Genomic DNA, 26,111 nt, shown 5'->3' on the forward strand with positions numbered 1-26,111 from the left:
AATGTATCCAAATTTAATCTTTTATCGCAAGAAGTTAATTTGTTTTGTTTTATTAGTAACATTAAGTCTTGTATTTCCACGTACAGTAATTTAATTTGAAGTAAACACGTACAGTATTTTATTTTGAAGTAGATGCCGCTGAAGACTTGAGCGTAGTCAGACTTAACTTTATTTGACACTTAACTCAAGTTACTACAAGCCAAATAAAGCCTGAACGTAAGCTCACAAAGAAGAAGAAGAAGAAGAAGAAGAAGAAGAAGAAGAAGAAGAAGAAGAAGAACGCTTGAAACTGAACCTGCTCTCTGAGAGCAATATTGAAAACCAGAAGTGAAGCCGGCCTAAAGACTCTTTCAGAGCAGCCTGAAACAGCCTGATTCTTTACCGGCATTCAACACCTCTGCATCCACTAAGATGCGCCACAGCCCACAGCTGATCCGGACTCTTCCACTGCAACACCGCTGGTGATGCTGCACCAACAACGCTGGACCTGCCAAGATGACGCCTCTACCACGACGACACACCTCAACAGTAAGGCATAACATGGCTTTGTGATCAAGGGTTGATGTCGAATAACGTTAAAATGAAAGAATTTATTTAGAGAAGTTGAATTAGCTTTTCCCCTCAGCATTCCCCGGTACAACACGTTAAGCCTCGAGTCACGCACTTCGAGTCACTCTAACTGAATAATTTTCTTTATTAATTTTTATCATTCTTAGGCCTTATTTATTTGACTTTCTTTTTATTTATAATGATCTGTATATTATCTGTATATGTTATATTATCTATGCTTTATCATGTATCCTCAAGACGTTTAGCTATTAATCAATGTCTTCATTTATCCTAAAAGTGTTTGGTTGTTTCTTTGAGCTGCAGTAAGGGCGGCTGTGGCTCAGGAGGTAGAGCGGGTCGTTCACTAATTGGAAGATTGGCGGTTCGATTCCCGGCTCCTCTAGTCCACATGCTGATGTGTCCTTGGGCAAGACACTTAACCCCAAATTGTGCCATCAGTGTGTGAATGGTTAGCTTCCTCTGATGGGTAGGTTGGGACCTTGCATGGTAGCCCCTGTACCCATTCAGCGTATGAATGTGTGTGAATGGGTGAATGTGATTCGTAGTGTAAAAAAGCGCTTTGAGTGGTCGGAAGACTAGAAAGGCGCTATACAAGTACAGTCCATTTACCATTTACCAGTAAACAGAGGTCACTGTTTGGGACAAGATTGTACGACTGTAAGACTGATTCACTGATTAAACTGAACAAGGGTTAGTGCTTCCTCCTGGCACTAACAAATCCTAACCAAAACGGAGGTGGTGCCCTAATGACGAGATAATTCATTAATAAAGTATTAACGCTCCTACAACACCATGAGAACATGAAAGTTTAACAAAAGAATAACTTTATGTCGACTTACTAGCTTTTTCCAGAGGTTTCACTCACATTACATGACCTTCAAACTATTACATCCATGATCAAGAATGAACTTTTATGTTCAGCCTAAAAGTTCTTTACCTGAGAGTATCCACCTATCTGTCCATACCTGAGAGTGTCCAGTCTCCAGTGTGGATCCTTCAGTCCAGCAGACAGAAGTTTTTCTCCTGACTTTCCTGGATGATTGTAGCTCAGGTCAAGCTCTCTCAGATGGGAGGGGTTGGAGCTCAGAGCTGAGGCCAGAGAAGCACAGCCTTCCTCTGTGACGAGACATCCTGACAGACTTGAAATATAAAAAGATTGATAACACAATGTTTTTTAATCATAAGTACCAGAGTCCTACAGATGTTGTGCAGAATAATTGACATTGATCTGAATATAAAGCAGCATGCAAATGATCAACTGTTAAAATCTCTCTCAGAGTCAGCTTTATTCTCATTGTTCAAGATAACAAAATTATAGATGCTGTATCCTGACCTGAGAGTTTCCAGTGTACAGTGTAGACTCTCCAGTCCAGCAGACAACAGCTTGACTCCTGAATTTTGCAAGTTGTTGTTACTCAGGTCAAGCTCTCTCAGATGGGAGGGGTTGGAGTTCAGAGCTGAGGCCAGAGAAGCACAGCCTTCCTCTGTGACGAGACATCCTGACAGACTTGAAATATAAAAAGATTGATAACACAATGTTTTTTAATCATAAGTACCAGAGTCCTACAGATGTTGTGCAGAATAATTGACATTGATCTGAATATAAAGCAGCATGCAAATGATCAACTGTTAAAATCTCTCTCAGAGTCAGCTTTATTCTCATTGTTCAAGATAACAAAATTATAGATGCTGTATCCTGACCTGAGAGTTTCCAGTGTACAGTGTAGACTCTCCAGTCCAGCAGACAACAGCTTGACTCCTGAATTTCGCAAGTTGTTGTTATTCAAGTCCAGCTCTCTCAGACTAGAGGACTGGGAGCTGAGAACTGAGGACAGAGCTGCACAGCTTCTCTCTGAGAGGTTACAGCCACTCAGCCTGAAGAAGAATTAGTGATTAACATGATAAAGAAATGTTATTTCCCTTCCATAAAATATTAAAGGTTTGTTGATATTTTTGGCTGGACCTGCCATGGACCAGCCCTATAACCCAGAATGTCTATCACTGACTCACTGACTGAGTGATGAAGTAGCAGTCACATGTCACTCTCAGCGCAGCCCCAAAATAAGTTTTAAAAACACACATTTACCAAGCACCTCACATGGAGGCTCTGACACTGACAGGAGCACAAACCCATGGATACAAACAAATGCAGTAGATCCATTTTACCAGCCTGCACTGCAGCTAGCAGCTAATTAGCATGCCTAGCATTGTTAGCATAGCTGTGTTGTGCTGTGTGTGTGTGAAGCCTATATACTGTATAAAAATAAGTTGTTGCAGTGGTGTTTATAGTTTGACAGCACTGTGCTGGGTAGGTGACGGGTGTGTTTACAGTGTTTTTGTGCTCTGAAAGACGTCACAGCGGAAGTCACAAGATGATAGACTGTTAGCTTAGCATGCTAATCCTACATTAACATATGAATAAGACCATATGTTTACAGACATCCGAAGATTGAAACAGATGAAAGAGAAAATAAAAATAATTAGAATAGTTACAATTGATGTTAAAATAAGTTATCTTTCAAATGAAACATCCCAAGATATGAGTGGAAAGTAATGTTCTTACAACTGCATTTATACCTTTTTTTTTACTCAAATGTAGCTTAACCATGTCATGTGATATGCTACTTCAGTACACTTTAACAACAAATATTACTGGGACCACTACAGAAAATTGCAGATATCCAGGAATTCACATTATAGACACTACCACTGACTATGACTGTAAAAAAATTGGCCACAGTTTCACACATTGACCATACACAGTCCAGCCATATACTAGAACTAGTCTTGTTTCTAATCAAATAGCGTATAAGTACTTTTCTAGTCATCCATCCACTTACAGAGCTTTATTTGAAGCTTTGACCACTGGTAGCAGCCTCAGAAGAGCCTCCTCTGAAGCAGAGTATTTCTTCAGATCAAACACATCCAGATCTTTTTCTGATGACAGTAAGATGAAGACCAGAGCTGACCACTGCGCAGGAGACAGTTTATCTGTGGAGAGACTTCCTGATCTCAGGTACTGTTGGATCTCCTCCACTAGAGAATGATCATTCAGTTCATTCAGACAGTGGAACAGATTGATGCTTCTCTCTGAAGACAGATTCTCACTGATCTTCTTCTTGATGTACTCGACTGTTTTCTGGTTGGTCTGTGAGCTACTTCCTGTCTGTGTCAGCAGACCTTGCAGGAGAGTCTGATTGGTCTGCAGTGAAAGACCCAGGAGGAAGCGGAGGAACAAGTCCAAGTGTCCGTTTGGACTCTTTAAGGCCTCGTCCACAGCGTTCTGGTAGAGATGGTTTAGTTTGTCTTTAAAGACTTTAGACCACCAGGATGTAGTTTGTTCTTCTGCCAGCAGATTGACTCCAGAGTTGATGAATGTCAGATGGACATGAAGAGCAGCCAGAAACTCCTGAACACTCAGATGGACGAAGCAGAACACCTTGTCCTGGTACAGCCCTCTCTCCTCTTTAAAGACCTGTGTGAACACTCCTGAGCACACTGAGGCTGCTCTGATATCGATGCCACACTCTGTCAGGTCTGTTTCATAGAAGATCAGGTTGCCGTTCTGCAGCTGCTCAAAAGCCAGTTTTCCCAGAGACTCAATCATCTTCCTGCTCTCTGGACTCCAGTGTGGATCTGTCTCAGCTCCTCCATCATACTTGATGTTCTTCAGTTTCAACTGAACCACCAGGAAGTGGATGTACATTTCAGTCAGGGTCTTGGGCAACTCTCCTCCCTCTCTGCTTTTCAACAAATGCTCCAGAACTGTAGCAGTGATCCAGCAGAAGACTGGGATGTGGCACATGATGTGGAGGCTTCGTGATGCCTTGATGTGGGAGATGATGGTGCTGGCCTGCTTCTCATCTCTGAATCTCTTCCTGAAGTACTCCTCCTTCTGTGGGTCAGTGAACCCTCTGACCTCTGTCACCATGCCGACATACTCAGGAGGGATCTGATTGGCTGCTGCAGGTCGTGTGGTTATCCAGAGGCGAGCAGAGGGAAGCAGTTTCCCCCTGATGAGGTTTGTCAGCAGCACATCCACTGAGGTGGACTCTGTAACATCAGTCAGGATCTCATTGTTGTGGAAGTCCAGAGGAAATCGACACTCATCCAGACCGTCAAAGATGAACACAACCTGGAACTCTTCAAACCTGCAGATTCCTGCTTCTTTGGTTTCAGTAAAGAAGTGATGAACAAGTTCCACCAAGCTGTACTTTTTCTCTTTCAGCACATTCAGCTCTCTGAAAGTGAATGGAAATGTGAACTGTATGTCCTGGTTGGCTTTGTCTTCAGCCCAGTCCAGAGTGAACTTCTGGGTTAAGACTGTTTTCCCAATGCCAGCCACTCCCTTTGTCATTACTGTTCTGATTGGTTCATCTCTTCCAGGTAAGGCTTTAAAGATGTCTTCTTGTCTGATTGTTGTTTCTGGTCTGTCTGGTTTCCTGGATGCTGTTTCAATCTGTCTGACCTCATGTTCATCATTGACCTCTGCAGTCCCTCCCTCTGTGATGTAGAGCTCTGTGTAGATCTGATTCAGAAGGGTTGGGTTTCCTGCTTTAGCAATCCCCTCAAACACACACTGGAACCTCTTCTTCAGGTTAGACTTGAGTTTATATCGACACTCTGGAGCACAAGTTCCTGAATGAACAAACAAATGAAATCAATCAGATGATTCTACAGTAAATTGGTAGAATGTAAACATTAAACTGCAGATGTTTATATTTTCCTCCACTATGAAATCTATTCAGCTCATCAGTTGAGGACAAACAGTTTCTGACTGTTTTCAGCTCAGAAGAATTCATAGATCTGATGAAGATGTGTGCATCATATTAACAGCAGAGATTGAAATATAAATCTCTCCCATGTTGCCTCCATTTCCTCTCCATCATGTTAAATCTGTTAAAATCCTCTTACTGCTCTGCAGACGGTCAGCCAGCTCCTCCTGCTTCATTCTCCTCAGGAAGTGCAGTATGATCTTCAGAAATGCCTCTTTGCTGCTCCTCCTCTGCTCTTCATCCTCACCGTCCAACACCTCCTCATCCTCACTCTGACTCTCTAAGCATTCTGGGTAATCTGAGCTCATAACCTTCTGCATCTTCTTCATCTCGTTCTTCACAAATTTGATGATGTTCTCCTCCAGCAGCTGGAACAGAATAAAATGTAAATTTAACTGGTAGAAGTCGACATCAGATCATCTGTGACAGACTGAAAACCTGCTGGTCTACAGAGTGCAGCATGGAGACTGTTAGGACCAGAATGGTAGTTTAGTATTTAGTCTGTGGCTGTTGTAGTTAGCAGTAGGAGCTGTGCTTTACATTTACACACCATAAATATGGAGTCCAGGTGTGTTTGATGCTGCTGGACAGACTGACCACTGAGAACCTCTGAGCTCTGCTGATGAACTCTGTGAAGAAAAGATGAAGTCTTAGAATAAATAATGACATCAGTGTTAAAGGTGTTGTGTTCTATCACAGTGGATCCATGTAAAACACTCAGCTGTTCTGTCTTACCTTTCATCATTTGTCTCTGTAAAGACTTTGTACCTCTGTTTTAAAAAGTGTTATACAGATAAAGTTTGTGTTTTTTAGGAAAGCGTCTGTAGGAGGAGTGTGTGTGTTTGTAGTTATGAGAACCTTGTGTGTAAAAACAGTATTAGTCACTGAGGTCAAGAATTAATTTTTACATCAATGATATGTCTTCTTATGAGAATTGGATAATAACAGACACAAACATTTTACAGTCTGACCTCTGATCAGCAGACTGATGTCCATGTTTGAAGGTAACAGGGTGGCCCATAGACCGGTCACTCTTCATGGACACACAGCTGGGTTCAGGTCCAGGTCCAGGTCCAGCAGAGTCTGGTCTGTGCTGCTGCTCTGGGCTTCAACACAACACACACAGAGCTTTGAGTGTGAATAATGATGGTGGAGTGATGTGAGTGGAGAACAGTGATGGACAGTTAGAGATCCTCATCTCACCTCTGAGCTTTGGTCTGGCTGTCATGTTCCCCACACAGAGAGCTTTTAGAGGGAGGGACTCCCTCCTCTCTGTCCTCACACTGATCCATAGCAGAGAAACACCTTCACACAAACACAACAACAAGCTCATTCATTACAACAAGCTGCACATCACAGAGACACACTGCTGTCTATCACACTGTCATTCTTTATTCTACCACCAGATGGAGCCAAAGTCAGTCATTACTTTAAGATTTCCACTGTGGATACATGTTGAAGAAACTGCATTAACTATATTCCTTTTTATACAGTTGTATTTTTGTCCACTAGAGACTCATATGCAGCAAGTTATAGTTCACTTCTGTTTAAAAACTGATGACATGATATATTTTTATTCAGCTGTGTGGCAGAAAGAAGAAAATACTCACCAGGTGAATTCAGATCCACATCTGGTCACAGAGTCGTTTTACCTTCACCTGTAGAGGAAACACAGAGAGAAGCTGCAGCTGATTCTCCTTCATCAGTCCTTCATCATCAATCTGAGGACGCTGTCACTCTCTCATAACTTCACAGTCAAAGTCCAAAACCATAAAGATGATATTAAACCAGTGAACCTTGCAGCAGAGTTCAGCTCCAAACACACAGGAGGAACCTGCCAAGACTCTCTGTGAGGACATTAAACAATCTCACAGTGCCGCAGTATTCTGATTTACCTGGAAACTGATGTTCATCTGTCCACAAACTAATGTCATTGTTGTCTGTCTGATGTAAACAGAACAACTGAACTTGTGTTCTGTGTGATCAACATCATCTGTATATTTTTACCTTTACATGCACACTACTGCCTGTTGTGTCTGATTTTAATCATGTCCAGGATATGATATGTATCATAACCAGGTTATTGATCTCTGTATGATTCTAACATTATCCAGGTTATTGATTAACTGATTCCTCCAAATTGGAGACAGTCTCTGTTTTTTCTCTACAGCTGCAGGTATCTGATGACACTCATCCTTGTTTTATGATTTAATATTTATTTTAATTCTAATTTTTCCTTCATTATACAACTTACTTTGCACAATCATTAAAACAGTATAGATGTTTTACAGCTGAGTGCTTGAGCATTAAAAGAATATATAACTATAATTGTGTATTGTGTATAGTGTCCTGTAGTATTTTCTATAATCTCCACAGGATGTCAGTGTTAATCTGTTTACACAGGATTTAGACAGATACTCGTTAATCTCAGCATTCATGAAGTACTGAAGTTTTCCACCAACAGCAGCTGTTTAGAGATTTGGTTCACCTGCAAAATGTCACTGAAATGGAAGCAAAACGACGCTGCTGCATCACTCACTGCTGCTGTCATATCAATAAAATATATTATATATATACAATTTACTAATATTATATATTGTTGATTCACTGATTCACATCGCTGTCTCTTCAGGGGTTTTAAAGGAGCACAGAGAGGCGTTTTGACATCTGTCATTACAGGATCAAACATCTGGATTTATAGATGACATCATCAAAATGCCTTCATTTGATTGGCTCAGAAAATCAATTATTTTACTTTAATTTCAGGACGTAGATCATTGTTTATCATCAGGTTATCTTTTGTTGAACCTGCATGACTCCAGTTGAGGACACATATCGTCCACATGCTGGTTATGAGTGTTATCCATGTGGAGAATATTATGATGTTTGCTTAGAACAATAACCTGGTTCTCATTCATGATTCTGACATAATGAGGTTGTTTATTAAGTATCAGCCAGAAGTTTCTGCCTTTAGTCTCCTCTCAGTATCAGCTGTTTACTGCCCTGCATTGGACATCATTCTTCATCTTTGGTGCCGTTCCAGCTGGCTTGTTTATGCCTAAAATCAGTCCTGACTGTATGTGTCACACTCAGGGCCATGATGTGTTTCTAACAATCATTTACTGAATAAACATAAAGTTACTGATGCAATAAAAATAAATATCACTGCAGACAATAGTTGTCAGTTATATTTATGATTTCTTCTTAATCTTATCTGCCCTTTATCCAGTGTTGGATAATAAGGAAGTTAGATCAGAAGATTATATGGTTGAATTAACAGAAGCTTGAACCTTGATGTTTCACATCATCATCATCATCATCATCATCATCATCATCATCATCATCATCATCATCATCATCATCATCCTCTACAGTGAAAAATGAACCACTGAGAGAACGAGAGTGAACATGTAAAATCTGTCAAACTAAACACTGAATGCAGAGCTACAGTAGATAAAAATATCTGGTTAACACATCTTCCACTCCCCCCCCCCCCCCCCCCCCCCCCCCCCCCATCATAGACCCATTTTAGGGGGTCAGGGGACACATAGAAGTGGTGATACATCACCTGAAGGCTGGGAACCTGAAGATTAATTTGAGATGCAGCTCAGCACTGTGTGTCAAGTTTTTCTAGTAATGAATCTGTAATAAACATTGTGTTTTGGTTAGAGGCCTGTTCAAATTTTGAAAGTTTAGAGCGTAAAAAGGCTTAGAACAGTATGATGGACATTATCATGCACAGTTATGTCCCATAAGTTTCATTGTTACACAAGTGCTCAAAAATCCCTCCAAAATACCACATTAAGGCACCAAAACCTTGAGGAACCACAGAAAAATTCATGCTGTGATTTGGTCTCAAAAACTTTTGACATTTGGAGATTTCTGTAAGAGTTGGATGGTGACTTCTGTTCTGGAAATTGCTCTGTAACTCCTTATTGTCAATATACCATAATATAAGGGCAGAAAAAGATATCCAGAGATTTGAAAATGCCAATCAGTGGAAATGAAGTTGATACCAAACCACAGTCAGGTAGAACAACAAAGATTTCAGCTACAACTGCCAGAAAAACTGTTCAGGTTGCAAAGAAAATCAACATAACTCATCACTATAACAACCATCTCTACTGGTATCACATCATTTAACACAAACATGATGAAAACTGTTGGTTACGTTACCTTTAGATGCTGAAAATCATCTGAATCAAGCTGATGAGTGAAGATGAAGTTAATCAGCAGCTTCAACAGGAAACCAACCAGAAGAAGAACAAACATGTAACTGACAGCAGGAAGTTTTTAAGGTCTTTTGATTCTCAAACAGTCTCAACTCTCTGTATTCATCTTTAACCTGAAGTGTCTTTAAGGAAATCTGATCACAGAACAGCAGCTCTGAACTTTGGAACGAAGAATCTGGAACAAAAGTTAAATATTAACAGACAGTATAAATTGTTAAATAACAATAAATTGTTCTTTATCTTCATTATTATGATTCATTATTATAACATCTGTGTCCTCAGACACACTGGAGACAAACATTAAACTCTGTTTAACCAGTAAAACCATTGAAATGAAAAACCTCTTTTTAAGAGTCCTGGCTGAGAGCGGCAGCAACAACGATGATTACAGACAAACAACATAAAACACATAACACATAAATATATCATGTCTCATAAATACATCCCAATAATAGAGTGAAAACACTGCAGTACAGTCATATAAAATATTACATCCTGAAGAAAACAACCCAGCAGCTGTCTGGATAAAACTAAGAGAAATAAAATTAATAAAATCAACCTGAAACAACGACTCAATGAGACACATTCAGCTGTAAAATTCCTCTAAAACAGCAACACACAGATTGTGCAGCAATTATTTTAATTCCTGAGAAGGAAACAAGTTTTACTCTTTGAAAATCAAGTTGCAGAAGATTCATACACATAAAATAATAAATTAATAAATATGAGTCCTGGGAACAAAGAGCAGCTGTAACCCAAGAATGACTTTATAGAGGTTAAAGAGGAGCAGCCGACCCGGGTATAGAGCTCCATGATATACAGTATCCAGGGAATCTATACTGAGAAGTTGCATGTATGTACAGTTCATCCTGACAGCTAAACAAAGGAAGGAAAACATCCAGTCATGTCATGAGTCAAAGATAAAGTGTTTATAAGACAATAAAAACAACAGCAGGGATCCACTAGTTTCTTCTTAGAATATGTTGATACCATAAAACCTTTTTTAGCATCAAGACGAGTTTTACGTCATGCAGAGGTTTTTGGACAGTGTTTAAAGTGAATTAAGTTTGGTGCAGTGCAGTAAATGACAGAATATATGTGTAAAAACATTGACAAAGAGAGTTTATATAAATACAGAAGAACAGCGGTCCCAGGACTGATCCTTGAGGAACACCGTTAGAAACTAGAAGCCGTCAGTTTGGACTCACTGACAGATAACTGTCATCACTGTCTGGTTCAGTGAGCAGTTCATGTCAGAGAAGCAGACGCCAAACCTGCTAAATGTAATTATGGAAATCACAAACCTCCTTAATACCACATGGTGAAAAGTACATTTACTCAAGTATTATGCTCACAGTTATGAGGTTCACGTACTTTACTTTAATATTCCCATTTTATGCAGCTGTGTACTTCACTGTACTGGTCATTCTACTACATTTATCTTACAGCTTGTTACTTTACAGGTTAAGATTTTACACACAATTTATACAATCAACAAACAAAATATGTGTTACTATAGATTAAACTATCCAGCAGCTGATCCACCTTGAACAGGCATTAAGTTATGTAGATAGATTGTACGGATGATATATCTGCACTTTTACTGAAGTACATGTTTGAATGCAGGACTTTTTCTTTAACAGAGTATTGTTAGTGTGTATTAATACTCTATAATTTTATTTATAAAGCACCAAATCACAACAAAAGTCATCTCATGGCTCTTTCTACATAGAGCAGGTCTAGACTGAACTCTTTAATTTACAGAGACCCAACATTCCTCCATCAGCAGCAGGAAAACCTCCGTTTTTCCTCCAGTGGTAAGAGAAAACTACCACCATTGCCAATACCAACATTCTCAATTAGAGAAAGGATGAAAATAAGGCACAAAGGAGGTTTGAATTTGAACCCAAATCACTAAATCCAAGATGTCTGAGATGAAATATGTATTCTAACAAAAGCAGGACACGTCATCCTCCAGAGAAGTTTTTATAACTTATATTCTGAGACTAAAAACATGTTGAGTTGATCAGTTTGAACCTGTTAGAAAAGCAGCCGGTCGATGACTGAAAGTTGATGGAAACATGCAGACCAGCAGAGATCTGATGTTGTGTTTGAGTTCAGTTATGTTTTCAATTGATCAGGTTTTTAATATTTATATGTTCACCTGCTGCTCGCCGTCCCATAATCCTCTGGGATTCATCATGGATCTGTCTATCGATCATCTCCTCTTTCAGTGGTTCAGTCTCTCCTGATTTGACTCCGCCCCCTGGTCAGGAGGTGGGGCTACAGGTGAGCTGGTCCCGCCCCCTCCCTTCATCACAGAGACCTTCACAGTGATTGGCTGAGAATGAAAGAGCCACATCATCAGGAGGATTTAACTCCGCCCATCAGCGGCTCCACTGGCTCCGCCTCCTCTGCAGGTACACACACCTGTTTTTTTACTGAGAGATGAAGATAAGTTGTTGGGATGTTTCTATAGTGTTGTGATGACCTCACCTGTCACCTGGGCATTATGGTCCTCTGTGATGTCACTGCTGACATCATCAGGAGGCCAGCGCAGCTCGCTGCTCTCCACTTCACCTGCGTCTGTCGGCTCCACCATGATGGACGGCAGTTTTGGAAAACACTCAACAGGGTCTGGAAACACCTGGAGAGGAAGAAGAAGAGTTTATTGAAGGGAGAGTCCACCCAAAATCTGTGTGTGTGTGTGTGTGTGTGTGTGTGTGTGTGTGTTTCACTTCTGTCATCTCAGCCAATCACGGTGCCCTCTGCTGGATACACCAGAATATTACTACACACACACACACACACACACACACAGAAGAACACGTGTGTTTGTGTTACACGTCAGTCACCATGGTAACACAACATGAAGTCACACTAACAGACTCCATTAAACTGGATGCTGCCTGAAGTTTTAATTAACATTGATTTTTTTCTTATTAGTTTATGCATGGTCTTGCACCAGTCTGTCTATCAGAAATGCTTTGATTAACCAGTGAGGCCTCTCAGATCCTCAGCAGTTTGTTTTTATTTATATTCTGCAAAAGCTCTTTAAGCCGTGTCCTGTTTTAAGCCAGTGAGGCAACATGCACAATACGAGGGCCCTGAAACCTGCACACAGAAATGAAATGCAGCCATGATTCATGTTATTACACCGGTGCTCTTCCCGGTATGACACGTTAAAATGTCTGCTGTGAAAAATGTCTGTTACTGTCAGGAATTAGGAGGCAGATATAGTTTTGATCTCTGAGGTTAGGGACAGGAACTGGCTGTAACTTTATGAATCCTCTGTTGACTAGTTCAATGTAGCAGCCTGAAGAGCTTCCTTCCATCTTTATATATCAGATCCTATGAAGGAGACGCCCCCCAAAATGGAAGACAAAGCTTTGCTGCTGTGACGGACGGGATGCTGTGTGATAACGGTTTGCTTTCCCTTGTCTGAAAAAATCAAGAAATGCAGCTTCTCTGTAGAAAACTGCAGCTGTCCAAAACAAAGCTGTCGTTTATATCCAATGATTCAGTCAGTAAGAACAAATGCATTTTGAATGGCAACAATATAACTTTAAGAACCACTATGTAGAACTGCTTCCATTTCGCACAAGCTGAACAAATTTAGTCAAAGCTACAAAAGAAGTTGCAGCTGCTCGCGCCGCAGTAGTACGTGGGTAATATACAAATGCATATTGATTAACTTTGTGCTTTGATAATCTGTTGTTGCGTTGCATTTGAACAGATTATAGATTGTGTCTTTTTTGCGAAGGTCGTCTCAGTTTTTATGTCTGTATTTATGAAGCGAAAGTCGTAGCTATCTGCCCATCAGAAGGTCCTGAGCTGCTTCGATGCTTCAGCCTTACAGACACACTCGTCTTGTAAAAGTTAAAAAGATGTAATGTTATATTTTATTGAATGTTTCTGAGTGACAGTCAGGCTGGTTTTCATTTGCCATCTCGCTGTGATTGTGTGTAACTGTGAAACTGCTTCAGCTTCACTGTAGCTGAATGTTGAAAGTTTTCTGTGAAACGTCTGTTGAACTCAAACAAATCAGCACAACGTGACAGAAGGAATCCGCCGGTTTAACATGGGTCCTTAAAGGCATCGCCTCTCTGAATCACAATGAACGAACCTCGACAAACATGACAATCTGCTCTCTGATGGATAAAACGATGACATGTTTGTTTGTTTGTCATGTTGTGTTGAACTCTGATCAGTCACATCTGATATCACAAACTTTAAAACACGAGTTGCAGAGGCCTGAGAATGAAAAACGCTTCCGTAGTTTTCTACTCATACGTCATAAAAATCCACCACATGTAAAACCTGTAGTCAGCACAACGACACACAGATGAGACAAAGCTGCAGTGTTTACACATCATTCTGCTTCAGAACAACTACATGGACTTTACACGTCATTTTCTTGGGTTTGAACCAACAAACGGAGGCAGTTTGATGCTGGATCATTCTTAGTCTGGGCTTAGTTCTGAATTTCTCAACTAGACTAATTTAACTCTTTACTGGAATTGACAGGAACTCTTTATAAGCTGGTTAGTAAGTATTTACTGTCACAGCCTCTAAATGTTGGAGCAGATTGTGTAAAAGATTAGCTGATTGTTTTTGACCCTTGAATTTCTTGTAAAAACCTTCCTCTATAAACATGCTTAAAACCTCTTTTAATTTCCATCACAGTTGTAGAGTTTAGAAAAGAAAAGTTCTATATGAGTAAAATATTTACATCTTTACCTTGAGGGCGCTCTGCCGGCCGCAAAGGGTGAAGATGAGCTGCAGTGTCTGTGAGTCGAGCCGCAGGGCTTTTTAACCCTCAGACTGATCTGTCACCTGCTGTGTGAACAGACTTTCAGCGGGTTCGACCTTTACTTCATAGATCCGTGTGTGTTGTGTGTTTGAGCTGCTGACTGTGTTGTAGTCCACGTGTGTTGAGCTGAAGTTTGTTTTACTTCCTTGGTGTGTTAAAGCGCTGAGTGCTGTACAGACCACATACATTCACTGAAATCATCTTGTTCTTTGTCTTCAGTCACGTCTCACGTCTGTGTGTCCAGCACAGAGCAAAGACCAGAGAATCAGAGGATCTCACTGAAGTGTGGGAGGAACAGGATGTTTCAGACTCTTGTTTTGTAAAGTGCATGTTTCCTGTAGCTTGAGGCAGGTGAGAGTTTGAGGCTAGTTCACCAAATGTGCACTTTTTTCATTTGACAAACACCTTGTGAAAGTGGGTGGAGTTGAGGTTTTTGGGGTTTTATTTTTTGTGCTCTGCAGCCATTGAGAATGTATTGATTTATCGCCTGCCCAGAACACAAACCTGATTGGCTGTTGCTGTGATGATGTAACTGCTGCTGCTACAGGTGAGTGGTCATCTGGGCTACCTGCATTTAGTGTTTTGTTACAGTGCATGCACCTCTGAAACAGACGAGCTGTAGAAACAGGCTGAGTAGACGAAGCAAACCAAACTGTTCATATTTACTCTGTGTGTATCCTGGTATCCAAAAACCTTTTTTATGCATTTGATCATGTGATGGTCCTGCAGTCGACCCGTGTTTCTACTGGAGTAGAACCTGCTGATTTATTTATTGAGTTCAAATGATTTTGATTTGCAGATATCTGGACTCTCATGTGTTCATCATCAACAGGATTTCTTTGTATCACCGTCATTTGTAATAAACTGATTTCATGCACGTCGGTGTCATTTTTACAAAAGCTGAAGGATCTTTATGAGAGGTGCAGTGTGGACTCTCCAGTCCAGCAAACAGCTGCTTCACTCCTGAATCCTACAGGTTGTTCTTACTCACCTCCAGCTCTCTCAGACTACAGGACTGGGAGCTGAGAACTGAAGACAGAGCTGCACAGCTTCTCTCTGAAAGGTTACAGCCACTCAGCCTGAAAAAAATAGTGATGAACACAAATGTAATGTTTTATTTATCATGTTTAAAATTAAACATATTTCAAGTTGTTCATACATGCAGTGGTTCATCCACCTACAGAGCTTTGTTGGACGCTTTGACCACTGGCAGCAGCCTCAGAAGAGCCTCCTCTGAAGCAGAGTATTTCTTCAGGTCAAACACGTCCAGATCTTTTTCTGATGATAGTAAGATGAAGACCAGAGCTCACCACTGAGCAGGAGACAGTTTATCTGTGGAGAGACTTCCTGAACTCAGGTACTGTTGGATCTCCTCCACTAGAGAACGGTCATTCAGTTCATTCAGACAGTGGAACAGATTGATGATTCTCTCTGCGGACAGATTCTCACTGATCTTCTTCTTGATGTACTCAACTGTTTCCTGATTGGTCTGTGAGCTACGTCCTATCTGTGTCAGCATGCCTCGTAGGAGAGTCTGATTGGTCTGCAGTGAAAGACCCAGGAGGAAGTGGAGGAACAAGTCCAGGTGTCCATTTGGACTCTTTAAGGCCTCATCCACAGCACTCTGGTAGAGATGTGTTAGTTTGTCTCTGGACACTTCAGACCACCAGGAGGAAATCAGTTGAGACCACCAGGATGTTGTGTAGTAGTCAGTAGTTCTATTAGAGGAACTGAAACTATTAGAAAACATGAATCCATCAGAGCAGCTGCACTGTGACACAAATAAAGAGGAAACACTTTGATGTGAAGTTAAATAAAGTAAAGAGCTGCATGATTAATATGAGAGGCGTCATGTGACCATCAGAGATATTAGAGGAGAGAATATTACAGTTTATAGTAGGTGAGTCAGGTAAGTTGAGAGAGAGACAGTGAGGAGAGAGAACGAGGGAAAGATTTCTCTGGAACAGGAAGCTTGTGAATGAGATAAATGACCAATCAGTGGTCTGCAGTGTAAAACATGAAAACTAGACAGTGAGAACAGCTTTTAATCAACAACAGTCAGACTCTCAGGCTGCTTCCCACAGCAGCTCAAAACCAGTTTGTCTCATATAAAAACAAATCTTTGGAGCAAATATATCAAATGATCCCAACTGAAGCCACAGAAAATAAACCATCTCAGAGCCTGATATGATCAATACACTTTATTTTAGGATGCACATTTTATCAAAAGTTATGTATTTTATTTTAAATGCAGCTTCATTCTACTTGAAATGAGAAAAGATTCACTGTTACAGTTGTGAACATCTGTGTTTAATAGACTGTTAGTTTCTTTCATGTTGTTGCTGTTTAAACTCATTCACACCTCAATCAACTGGATTCATGTTTCTATGTGTTGAAGCATCAATCAGCCTGAACAGCTGCTGCACTAATATTATTAACTTTATTAAAGCACATGAACTTTGTTTAGAAAAGAGATATAAAGATCATTATAATTATTATTAATGATATGAATATACAGGATATAACATGTTGGATTAATAAACTTTAATTTATGATGGGCAGCTGAGTTCTTATGACCAAAGTACAATTAACAATGAATAAAAATGATTTAGGTTTTTATTGTTTTATTGGACTTTACAGCAGCCTACTTTCCTTTTCCATTGTATTTATATAACATATCTGTAATCATTCTACAATATTACTCTATAATATAATATTCTATGGTGTTTCTATAATATTAATATTTCTCTGCACTACAGTAACATCACATTGTAAATATCACATATGGTCACATATAGCAACATGATTTCCAGCTGTGATTGTTGGTAAACTCATTAATGTGATTGGGGCCCTGGTGGCCGTGGATATGTCTCCATCACTGGTTTCTAAAATAGAGGAAAGTGGAACTTTAATTATTAGAAACTAAATTAAAGACTTTTAACATGATTAATTGTAATTGCAGTATAATAAGTTAATTACTTTGCTCTTAAATTATACATTGTAAAACTCAAAGTAAAAAAATATTGTTATATTTCTAATTAATAATTGTATTTCTTTGATCTTTAAATGTTTAATGATTCGGCCACATTTAAAAAGGATATAAAGCATCAAGAGCTCTGATTATTTTTATAGGTTATATTTTGCTCACATGGTGCGACTTCCCAAACACAGCTGTGTTTCATCAAATCACCACAAACTAACCAACATACAGGAAACTTGGGCCAGATGTTTCAGTACAGGTGAACTCAGTCCTGTTTCCTGAGAAAACGTATTGGACATCTGACAGACTCTTTTTATTTCTCTCTTTGTTCATTTAATCTTAAACATTAATTAATGATTAAAAACAACAATGTCAAATAAAGAAGGACTGTAAAACATCACAATGTGAGAAATATATGTAACATCTGTAAAGATCATGTTTGCTGAATTCATTCTGTCATAAATGTTCTAATGAGAGAAAAACGCAAGTAGTGTAGTAGAAGTAGAAGTAGTATAACATTACACATCCATGTAAAAAACAAGTGATGTTCTCTGAATAAGTAGTGAATGAATATTTTTATTCAAGTGTAAAACAGCCAAAGCTGCCCAGCAAACATGAGCTTACAAGACAATATTTACATCACCTGCAGAGGCAAGAAAAACTAAAGGAAAGCAACCCATACATGTTATTATATACATACATGTCAGACACATTACATCAGATAGAAACATACGTTGATGTTCATGATTTAACACAAACTGAGCTGATGTCAAACAGACTGGGATGTCTGCTGGACATTTTCAGGAAAAACTTCACTTTAAGATCCTGATAAAATGGAATAACTAACAGCCACTAACAGCTACTAGATGCTGCTCCAAGAAAACTTTACTGAAGTCAATCAGAGTCAACACAGTTTTTACACATAAATTCAGCCCAGAGGAGATCATTTCACTACTTCTAATAGAAACAATATTCTGACATTAAAGCACAGTCAGTGATCCAAATGAAACCAGAGTGAAACCTCGTCCACCATCAACATTTAAACACAGGAAGCTGCTGTCACTTCCAGTTTCTGTTGTTCACTGGTAAACAGAGTGAACAGTGATTTCAGCAGCTGTCTTCAGTCAGCAGTGTGACTGTTTGTCTACACAGGAGGAGACTCTTCCTCAGACAGAGGACACAGAGACACTGAGGAATCAGGCCAGACCCCAAACCCAGCATACAGAGGCTGAGTGAATGTGGTGTTAAAGGTGTGGAGGTGGATCAGTGTGTCAGAGGAGACTCTGTAGAAGGACAGAGTGCCAGCAGGACAGTCCACATACACTGCTACTCTGTTAGAGACAGAGGAGGAGGAGGAGGAGGAGGAGGAGGAGGAGATGGATGTTACTGTGCTATTGTGAATGACAGAGTAACCACCATCAGAGCATTTCAGACTCCAGGACTGATCATTAAACCCAAACAAACAGTCATAACTGTCTCCTTTCCTTCTGATTCCTCTGTAAGTCACTGATATACGAACGTCTCCTCTCCACTCGACCTCCCAGTAACAGCGACCAGTCAGATCATTTCTACACAGCAGCTGAGGCCAGTAGTCAAATCTGTCTGGATGATCAGGATATGACTGATCCTCTCTCACATATGTCACCTTCCTGTTGTTGTCAGACAGTTTGAGGTTTCTGTGTGCTGTGTTTGTGTCCAGTGTGAGTTCACAGAAATCTGATGAAGAGAAGAAGAAACAACACAGCAGCAGTTTATCATCTGACACACCTGATGGATTTATTCTCTGTTTAAGTTCTGATCTGTTGTTCATTTCTATAAAGTTTAATGACACATTTTGTCAGTAATGTTTTAATGAATAAAAACCACAAAGACCAACTTTGTATTTAAAGAGAAACTGACTGTGTGCTGTTTAGTTGTCATGAATCAAATTAAATCCACACTTACACTTCTTCAGATAAAGTCTTGACCTGAGCTCTCTACCATGGTCCAACCTGGAGGAAGAAACACAGTCAGAATGATTTTCTATCCAACATGAGTCCTAACTGCTGTTCAACATGAAGCAGTGTTCCTCAGTTTGTCAGAGTGACACAGAAACAGGCTGCAACTCATCTGTCTCAACTGTCTGCTGGATTCTTTCACTGAAGTCTGAGAGGAAAAGACGTGAAGAAGAAGATGTGATGTACAAATATGTCCTCAGACATGATGAATCAGAATATTAAATATTGACCTCTGCATGTTGTGCTGAGGATAGAGCCTGTCATGACTTCAATATTAAAGGAGACTTTACTTCAAGGTGAAAATTAAGTTATCAGAGAATAAATGCAGCTATAAGACAGCAAAACATTTTAATGCAATTATAAAAAATAAAATAATAATAATAATAATAATAATAATAATAATAATAATAATAATAATAATAATAATAATAATAATATCTAAATAAAACATCAATGACAAGTAATAAAGTTCTTTTAAACATCACTGCATAACTACAGTAACCTCTTAACAGATCAGTCAAAATACAAAATTCAACTTGTAATGTGTCATTTAATCCAACTTGAGGCTCTGAGGGAGTCAAACAGGAAATCTGTGATTTGGGGCTGAATAAATAAAACTGACTTGACTTCAATAATTCAATATCAAGATTTCAGAGTTAGAGAATAAATGAACCTTTAAGGCTGTTCATTTATTTGGTTTGAATATATAATAATTATAATAATAATAATAGTTGAAAGACACAATAAGAAACAACAACAACAAGTTAGAAAGTTCTAAATGATACAAGTGAACTTCTTTAGAATGAACAATAAATACATGTTTAATAAAATAATAGATGGACTCTCCTCTGATGAGTTCAGGGACACTGTAGGAGGACAACCGCTTGTTCTTTAATTCTGGTAACCAATCTTTGATTCTTGAGGAAAATAAGAGACAGTGGCGCGGGGGAAAACTTTTGAGGAAGCCAAGTGAGACAAGAGAGACAGGAAAGACTACGTTGCTGCTTTAACAGCCAGTGTAATGTAACCAGATGAGCTATTAGCACGCCGCTGTCATTTTACACAAAACTGTATCAAATTGTATCACCGACACACACACACACACACACACACACACACACACACACACACACACACACACACTCACACACACACACACACACTCTCTCTCTCTCTCTCACACACACACACACACACACACACACATACACACTCTCTCTCTCTCTCTCTCTCTCTCACACACACACACACACACACTCTCTCTCTCTCTCTCTGTCTCTCTCTCTCTCTCTCTCTCTCTCTCTCTCTCTCAAACACACAGTCCTAAACATCTTATCAATTTATGCATGTTCTTATTAATTTATGCACCCCCCCCCCCCCCCAAATGCATAACCGGCCGCTTAATACACAGTACAGGTCCGATAATGGATAAAAGAAGCATTCATTTACAAATTAAATCAGGAGACGTTTAAAGTTTTATTTTTCGGCTACATCATAAAGTATCAGTAGTCTACATGTATCAAACACATGACTTATAAGCCCCGTTGTATGTGCTTGAAATACACAAATACTCTCCATACTTCCTTATCCTTTAAAACTAGACCAAATGTTCATTATACAACATGACCTAAAACACATAACAACCCAGTAACAGACCTACAGAGGCCATAAACAATCAAAACAAATAGCATCTATTCAGGTAACCTGGCCCTATGAGTGCTGTCCGTGGTGCTGATTTTATATGTGTAAACAACCACAATAAAACTTCAGTCTATTTCCACGGACTGACTAACACATTCAGCTAAACCCAGGCAAGTATGGCACATTAAGCAATATGACCACATCAAAAACTGCACACATAGCTACATGGGCAGTTCAGTCAGCAGTAAAGCCATAGAGGGAGAAGGGGGTGTGCATTTCACTCACCCTATTTGAAGAGGAAGACGATCCCAAGTGCTCTGAAAGTGTAGTGTCAAACTCTGCAAATGTATGTACCAGCTCCACAAAATTGCCCCCGTTTGAGCTGCCAGCAGCCGCATTGCCCTGAATGCTTGTTCTTGGCGCGCAAGGTACAAGGCTGCAACAATGAGTCTCATCAGAATATCCCGGTTCTTCTTCACTTGTTCATTGTGCTTCTTTGTACTGATGGTTCTCACCGAGTCCAGAGCCTCGTCAATCCTGACGCCCAAAAAGCTTCGATTTCACAGCACAATCTATGTGACTCTTTGATTTACCGTGCCTCTCAATTGCTCGTGACAGGTTGGCAAGGTCCATGAATCCTGTAGTGGCCCATGGATTATTCAGTGAGCACGAATCCTTGTCGAAAAGACACGGCCAGCAAAATAACCGCTGAAGTTTAGCGCTACCAGCTAGCCACTCCTTGCGAACATAATTTTCCTCATTGAATGTCTGAATCCCGCCTTTTTTCCTCTCCATACGCAGCTCTAGTTTGGGTGTTGGCCTGCCGTCAGATATAATTTTGAGTTGCTGCTGTAGTGGTAGTTTAGTAAAATTGTTTTTTACTAAAAACTCCAAATCTCCACCCTCCATCACTACACTTGCTAATGTTGCTAACGGTGATATCAAATGGCTAACGGTTATCAATGACGTTGATAACATCCTATGATTTGATTGGTGAGAGGCCAAAGGTTGGCTGGCTTCCCTTGGTATAGTCCTGACTAATCACAGATTGGCAGTGGCATGAGGGTAGCCTCATCTGATTGGTTTATGCTTCAATTTTTTTTCACCAAGGGATGCCACTTTCAGTCTGGCCTCCCCACGGACATGACATTAGTCTACAGTAGAAGTGCATTATACTGTTTCACCACACATTCACCACATAACATTTAGAGGGGCGCTGTTTCACTCATTGTAAAATACTCAATGAGAAATGGGGAAGAGATGACAACAACAGCACAGAATAACCGAAACTGTTAAACAAAGTGTTTTTATTGAAATGACAACTGCAGTCTAAAAAAGCAGGGGAAGCCTGGCTTCCTTTGGCCTCTGGGAGAAAACACCACTGATAAGAGACAGACTCTCTGGATTCCTAAGTTTGTAAGAGCAGACCCTCGGCCTGCAGAACCGACCTTTGTAACCCTCCAAGTGGGGGTTCAATCAGTGATGCTCAACAGACTCAGGAAGACCTCCTTGAAACCATTTTGATATGTTGAACTACGACACGAACTAAAAGCATGAAATGACCCTAAAGGCCACTTGGACCGGAGGAAAACAACTCCCACCTTATAGATGGAAGACAGACTCTTATCAACAAAGCCATGAACTAATCCACATTCCTGAGGACTTTGTGAAGCCCCCTTTGCAAATCTGAGGCAAACCTGAAATTCATGTAAATTAAATGTCTAATCATTATGCAACTTATATCATGTTATTTGTCGTGTAAATACAAGAAGAATGGTATAACTTTCATATATGTATGACTATCTACTAAAGAGATATAAGACTTCAGGTAAGACTACAGGTAACAATACTGCCCTCTATTGACAAGAGTTAAATTTCCTTATGTGAAGAGTTAATGAATGTTTAATAACCATGTATTTGTACTTTAAGTGTTTAACTTGTGATCTATTAACCTCATAGACAATCATATTTTAGTAGTTAAATTAGACGAGTAGTTTGGCTCAAAGATTGAAGTTTCTAAAATAATAGGAATGTAAAGATAATATTTGAAGGATTTGAGTTTAAAGTTTTCTTTTATTGTTAAACAATAGTCACATTGAATGCTTTTATATTATGAAGTAAGAGTTACGTCAACTTATATTTAAATATGTTTCTGAAAGTAATCTAATCACATAAGTGTTGCAGAACCTTATTTCCTTTCACTTTAGTATTAAACTCTATTTCAGTAGATGGTTTAAGATGTGTAGATAGTTTGAGAAAGTTGAACTAATGAAGGTTGTATGCTTAGACATCATGAAGTGTTAATATGAAGGTTAATGTTTGTTATTAGAACAAATGAATTATCATGAATTGCGTAAACTGCTCAGCTGTTTCTTTAATGGTTTTATAAATATGATACAAGCTGACAGGACCATTATTAATCTGAAATATCATGAATGCTTGGACATTGTGACAGGAATGTGTTTACAACTTAATGTGAAATAATAGGCAACAGTGACTTGAAGGGTAAGTTTTTGCATGTAAAAACTCAGAATTAGATTTTCCCAAATTCCTTTACTTCAGGAGACGCAGGCTGCAGACCACCAGCCACACCTAAAGCCCCTAGTACAAAGAAATTGAATATTCATCAATAATTCGGCGCGAACCCCTTTAGAACATCCCTAAAACTCCTCCCATCTTATTCTAACTTATAAAAACAGCCTCAAAGAGATTCCTCTTTGAGCTGGCCTCCAAGAACTCAAGAAAATTCTTAAGACATCTCTTTTATTTGTTTTTCAATCAAATGTATCCGAATTTAATCTTTTATCGCAACAAGTTAATTTGTTTTGTTTTATTAGTGACATTAAGTCTCGTATTTCCACGTATAGTAATTTATTTTGAAGTAAACACGTACAGTATTTTATTTTGAAGTAGACGCCGCTGAAGACTTGAGCGTAGTCAGACTTAACTTTATTTGACACTTAACTCAAGTTACTACAAGCCAAATAGAGCCTGAACGTAAGCTCCCAAAGAAGAAGAAGAAGAAGAAGAAGAAGAAGAAGAAGAAGAAGAAGAAGAAGACTTGAAACTGAACCTGCTCTCTGAGAGCAATATTGAAAACCAGAAGTGAAGCCGGCCTAAAGACTCTTTCAGAGCAGCCTGAAACAGTCTGATTCTTTACCGGCATTCAACGCCTCTGCATCCACTGAGATGCGCCACAGCCCACAGCTGATCCGGGCTCTTCCACTGCAACACCGCTGGTAATGCTGCACCAACAACTCTGGACCTGCCAAGATGACGCCTCTACCACGACGACACACCTCAACAGTAAGACATAACATGGCTTTGTGATCAAGGGTTGATGTCGAATAACGTTAAAATGAAAGAATTTATTTAGAGAAGTTGAATTAGCTTTTCCCCTCAGCATTCCCCGGTACAACACGTTAAGCCTCGAGTCACGCACTTCGAGCCACTCTTGCTGAATAATTTTCTTTATTAATTTTTATCATTCTTAGGCCTTATTTATTTTACTTTCTTTTTATTTATAATGTTCTGTATATTATCTGTATATGTTATATTATCTATGCTTTATCATGTATCCTCAAGACTTTTAGCTATTAATAAATGTCTTCATTTATCCTAAAAGTGTTTGGTTGTTTCTTTGAGCTGCAGTAAAGAGAAGTCACTGTTTGGGACAAGATCGTACGACTGTAAGACTGATTCACTGATTAAACTGAACAAGGGTTAGTGCTTCCTCCTGGCACTAATAAATCCTAACCAAAAAGGAGGTGGTGCCCTAATAACAAGGTAATTCATTAATAAAGTATTAACGCTCCTACAACACCATGAGAACATGAAAGTTTAACAAAAGAATAACTTTATGTCGACTTACTAGCTTTTTCCAGAGGTTTCACTCACATTACATGACCTTCAAACTATTACATCCATGATCAAGAATGAACTTTTATGTTCAGCATAAAAGTTCTTTACCTGAGAGTGTCCACCTATCTGTCCATACCTGAGAGTAACCAACTGTCTGTCCATACCTGAGAGTGTCCAGTCTCCAGTGTGGATCCTCCAGTCCAGCAGACAGAAGTTTCTCTCCTGAGTTTCCTGGATGATTGTAGCTCAGGTCAAGCTCTCTCAGATGGGAGGGGTTGGAGTTCAGAGCTGAGGCCAGAGAAGCACAGCCCTCCTCTGTGACCAGACATCCTGACAGACTTGAAATATAAAAAGATTGATAACACAATGTTTTTTAATCATAAGTACCAGATTCCTACAGATGTTGTGCAGAATAATTGACATTGATCTGAATATAAAGCAGCATGCAAATGATCAACTGTTAAAATCTCTCTCCGAGTCAGCTTTATTCTCATTGTTCAAGATAACAAAATTATAGATGCTGTATCCTGACCTGAGAGTTTCCAGTGTACAGTGTGGACTCTCCAGTCCAGCAGACAACAGTTTGACTCCTGAATTTTGCAAGTTGTTGTTACTCAGGTCAAGCTCTCTCAGATGGGAGGGGTTGGAGTTCAGTGCTGAGGCCAGAGAAGCACAGCCTTCCTCTGTGACCAGACATCCTGACAGACTTGAAATATAAAAAGATTGATAACACAATGTTTTTTAATCATAAGTACCAGAGTCCTACAGATGTTGTGCAGAATAATTGACATTGATCTGAATATAAAGCAGCATGCAAATAATCAACCGTTAAAATCTCTCTCTGAGTCAGCTTTATTCTCATTGTTCAAGATAACAAAATTATAGATGCTGTATCCTGACCTGAGAGTTTCCAGTGTGCAGTGTGGACTCTCCAGTCCAGCAGACAACAGCTTGACTCCTGAATTTTGCAAGTTGTTGTTACTCAACTCCAGCTCTCTCAGACTAGAGGACTTGGAGCTGAGAACTGAGGACAGAGCTGCACAGCTTCTCTCTGAGAGGTTACAGCCACTCAGCCTGAAGAAGAATTAGTGATTAACATAATAAAGAAATGTTATTTCCCTTCCATAAAATATTAAAGGTTTGTTGATATTTTTGGCTGGACCTGCCATGGACCAACCCTATAACCCAGAATGTCCATCACTGACTCACTGACTGAGTGATGAAGTAGCAGTCATGTGTCAC

At 39.6% G+C, this 26,111-nt stretch overlaps 2 protein-coding genes across 2 annotated transcripts in view; both read right to left on the reverse strand.

Annotated features, from left to right (window-relative positions):
• The window catches only part of LOC122965689 (NACHT, LRR and PYD domains-containing protein 3-like), a 162,662-nt gene that overhangs the window by 75,622 nt on the left and 60,929 nt on the right, over positions 1-26,111 (reverse strand). The window lies entirely within an intron of this gene.
• The window catches only part of LOC122999437 (NLR family CARD domain-containing protein 3-like), a 41,704-nt gene continuing 40,862 nt past the window's right edge, over positions 25,270-26,111 (reverse strand). The window contains exons 6-7 of the mRNA XM_044376368.1: positions 25,770-25,943; positions 25,270-25,575 (exon numbers count right to left, since the gene is read on the reverse strand). Of these exons, the coding sequence (XP_044232303.1) occupies positions 25,323-25,575; positions 25,770-25,943 (427 nt within the window). The 3' untranslated portion in view covers positions 25,270-25,322. The remainder of the gene's footprint in view (positions 25,576-25,769; positions 25,944-26,111) is intronic.

The sequence above is a fragment of the Thunnus albacares genome, chromosome 16 (assembly GCF_914725855.1).
Source record: "Thunnus albacares chromosome 16, fThuAlb1.1, whole genome shotgun sequence".
NCBI lineage: Eukaryota > Metazoa > Chordata > Actinopteri > Scombriformes > Scombridae > Thunnus > Thunnus albacares.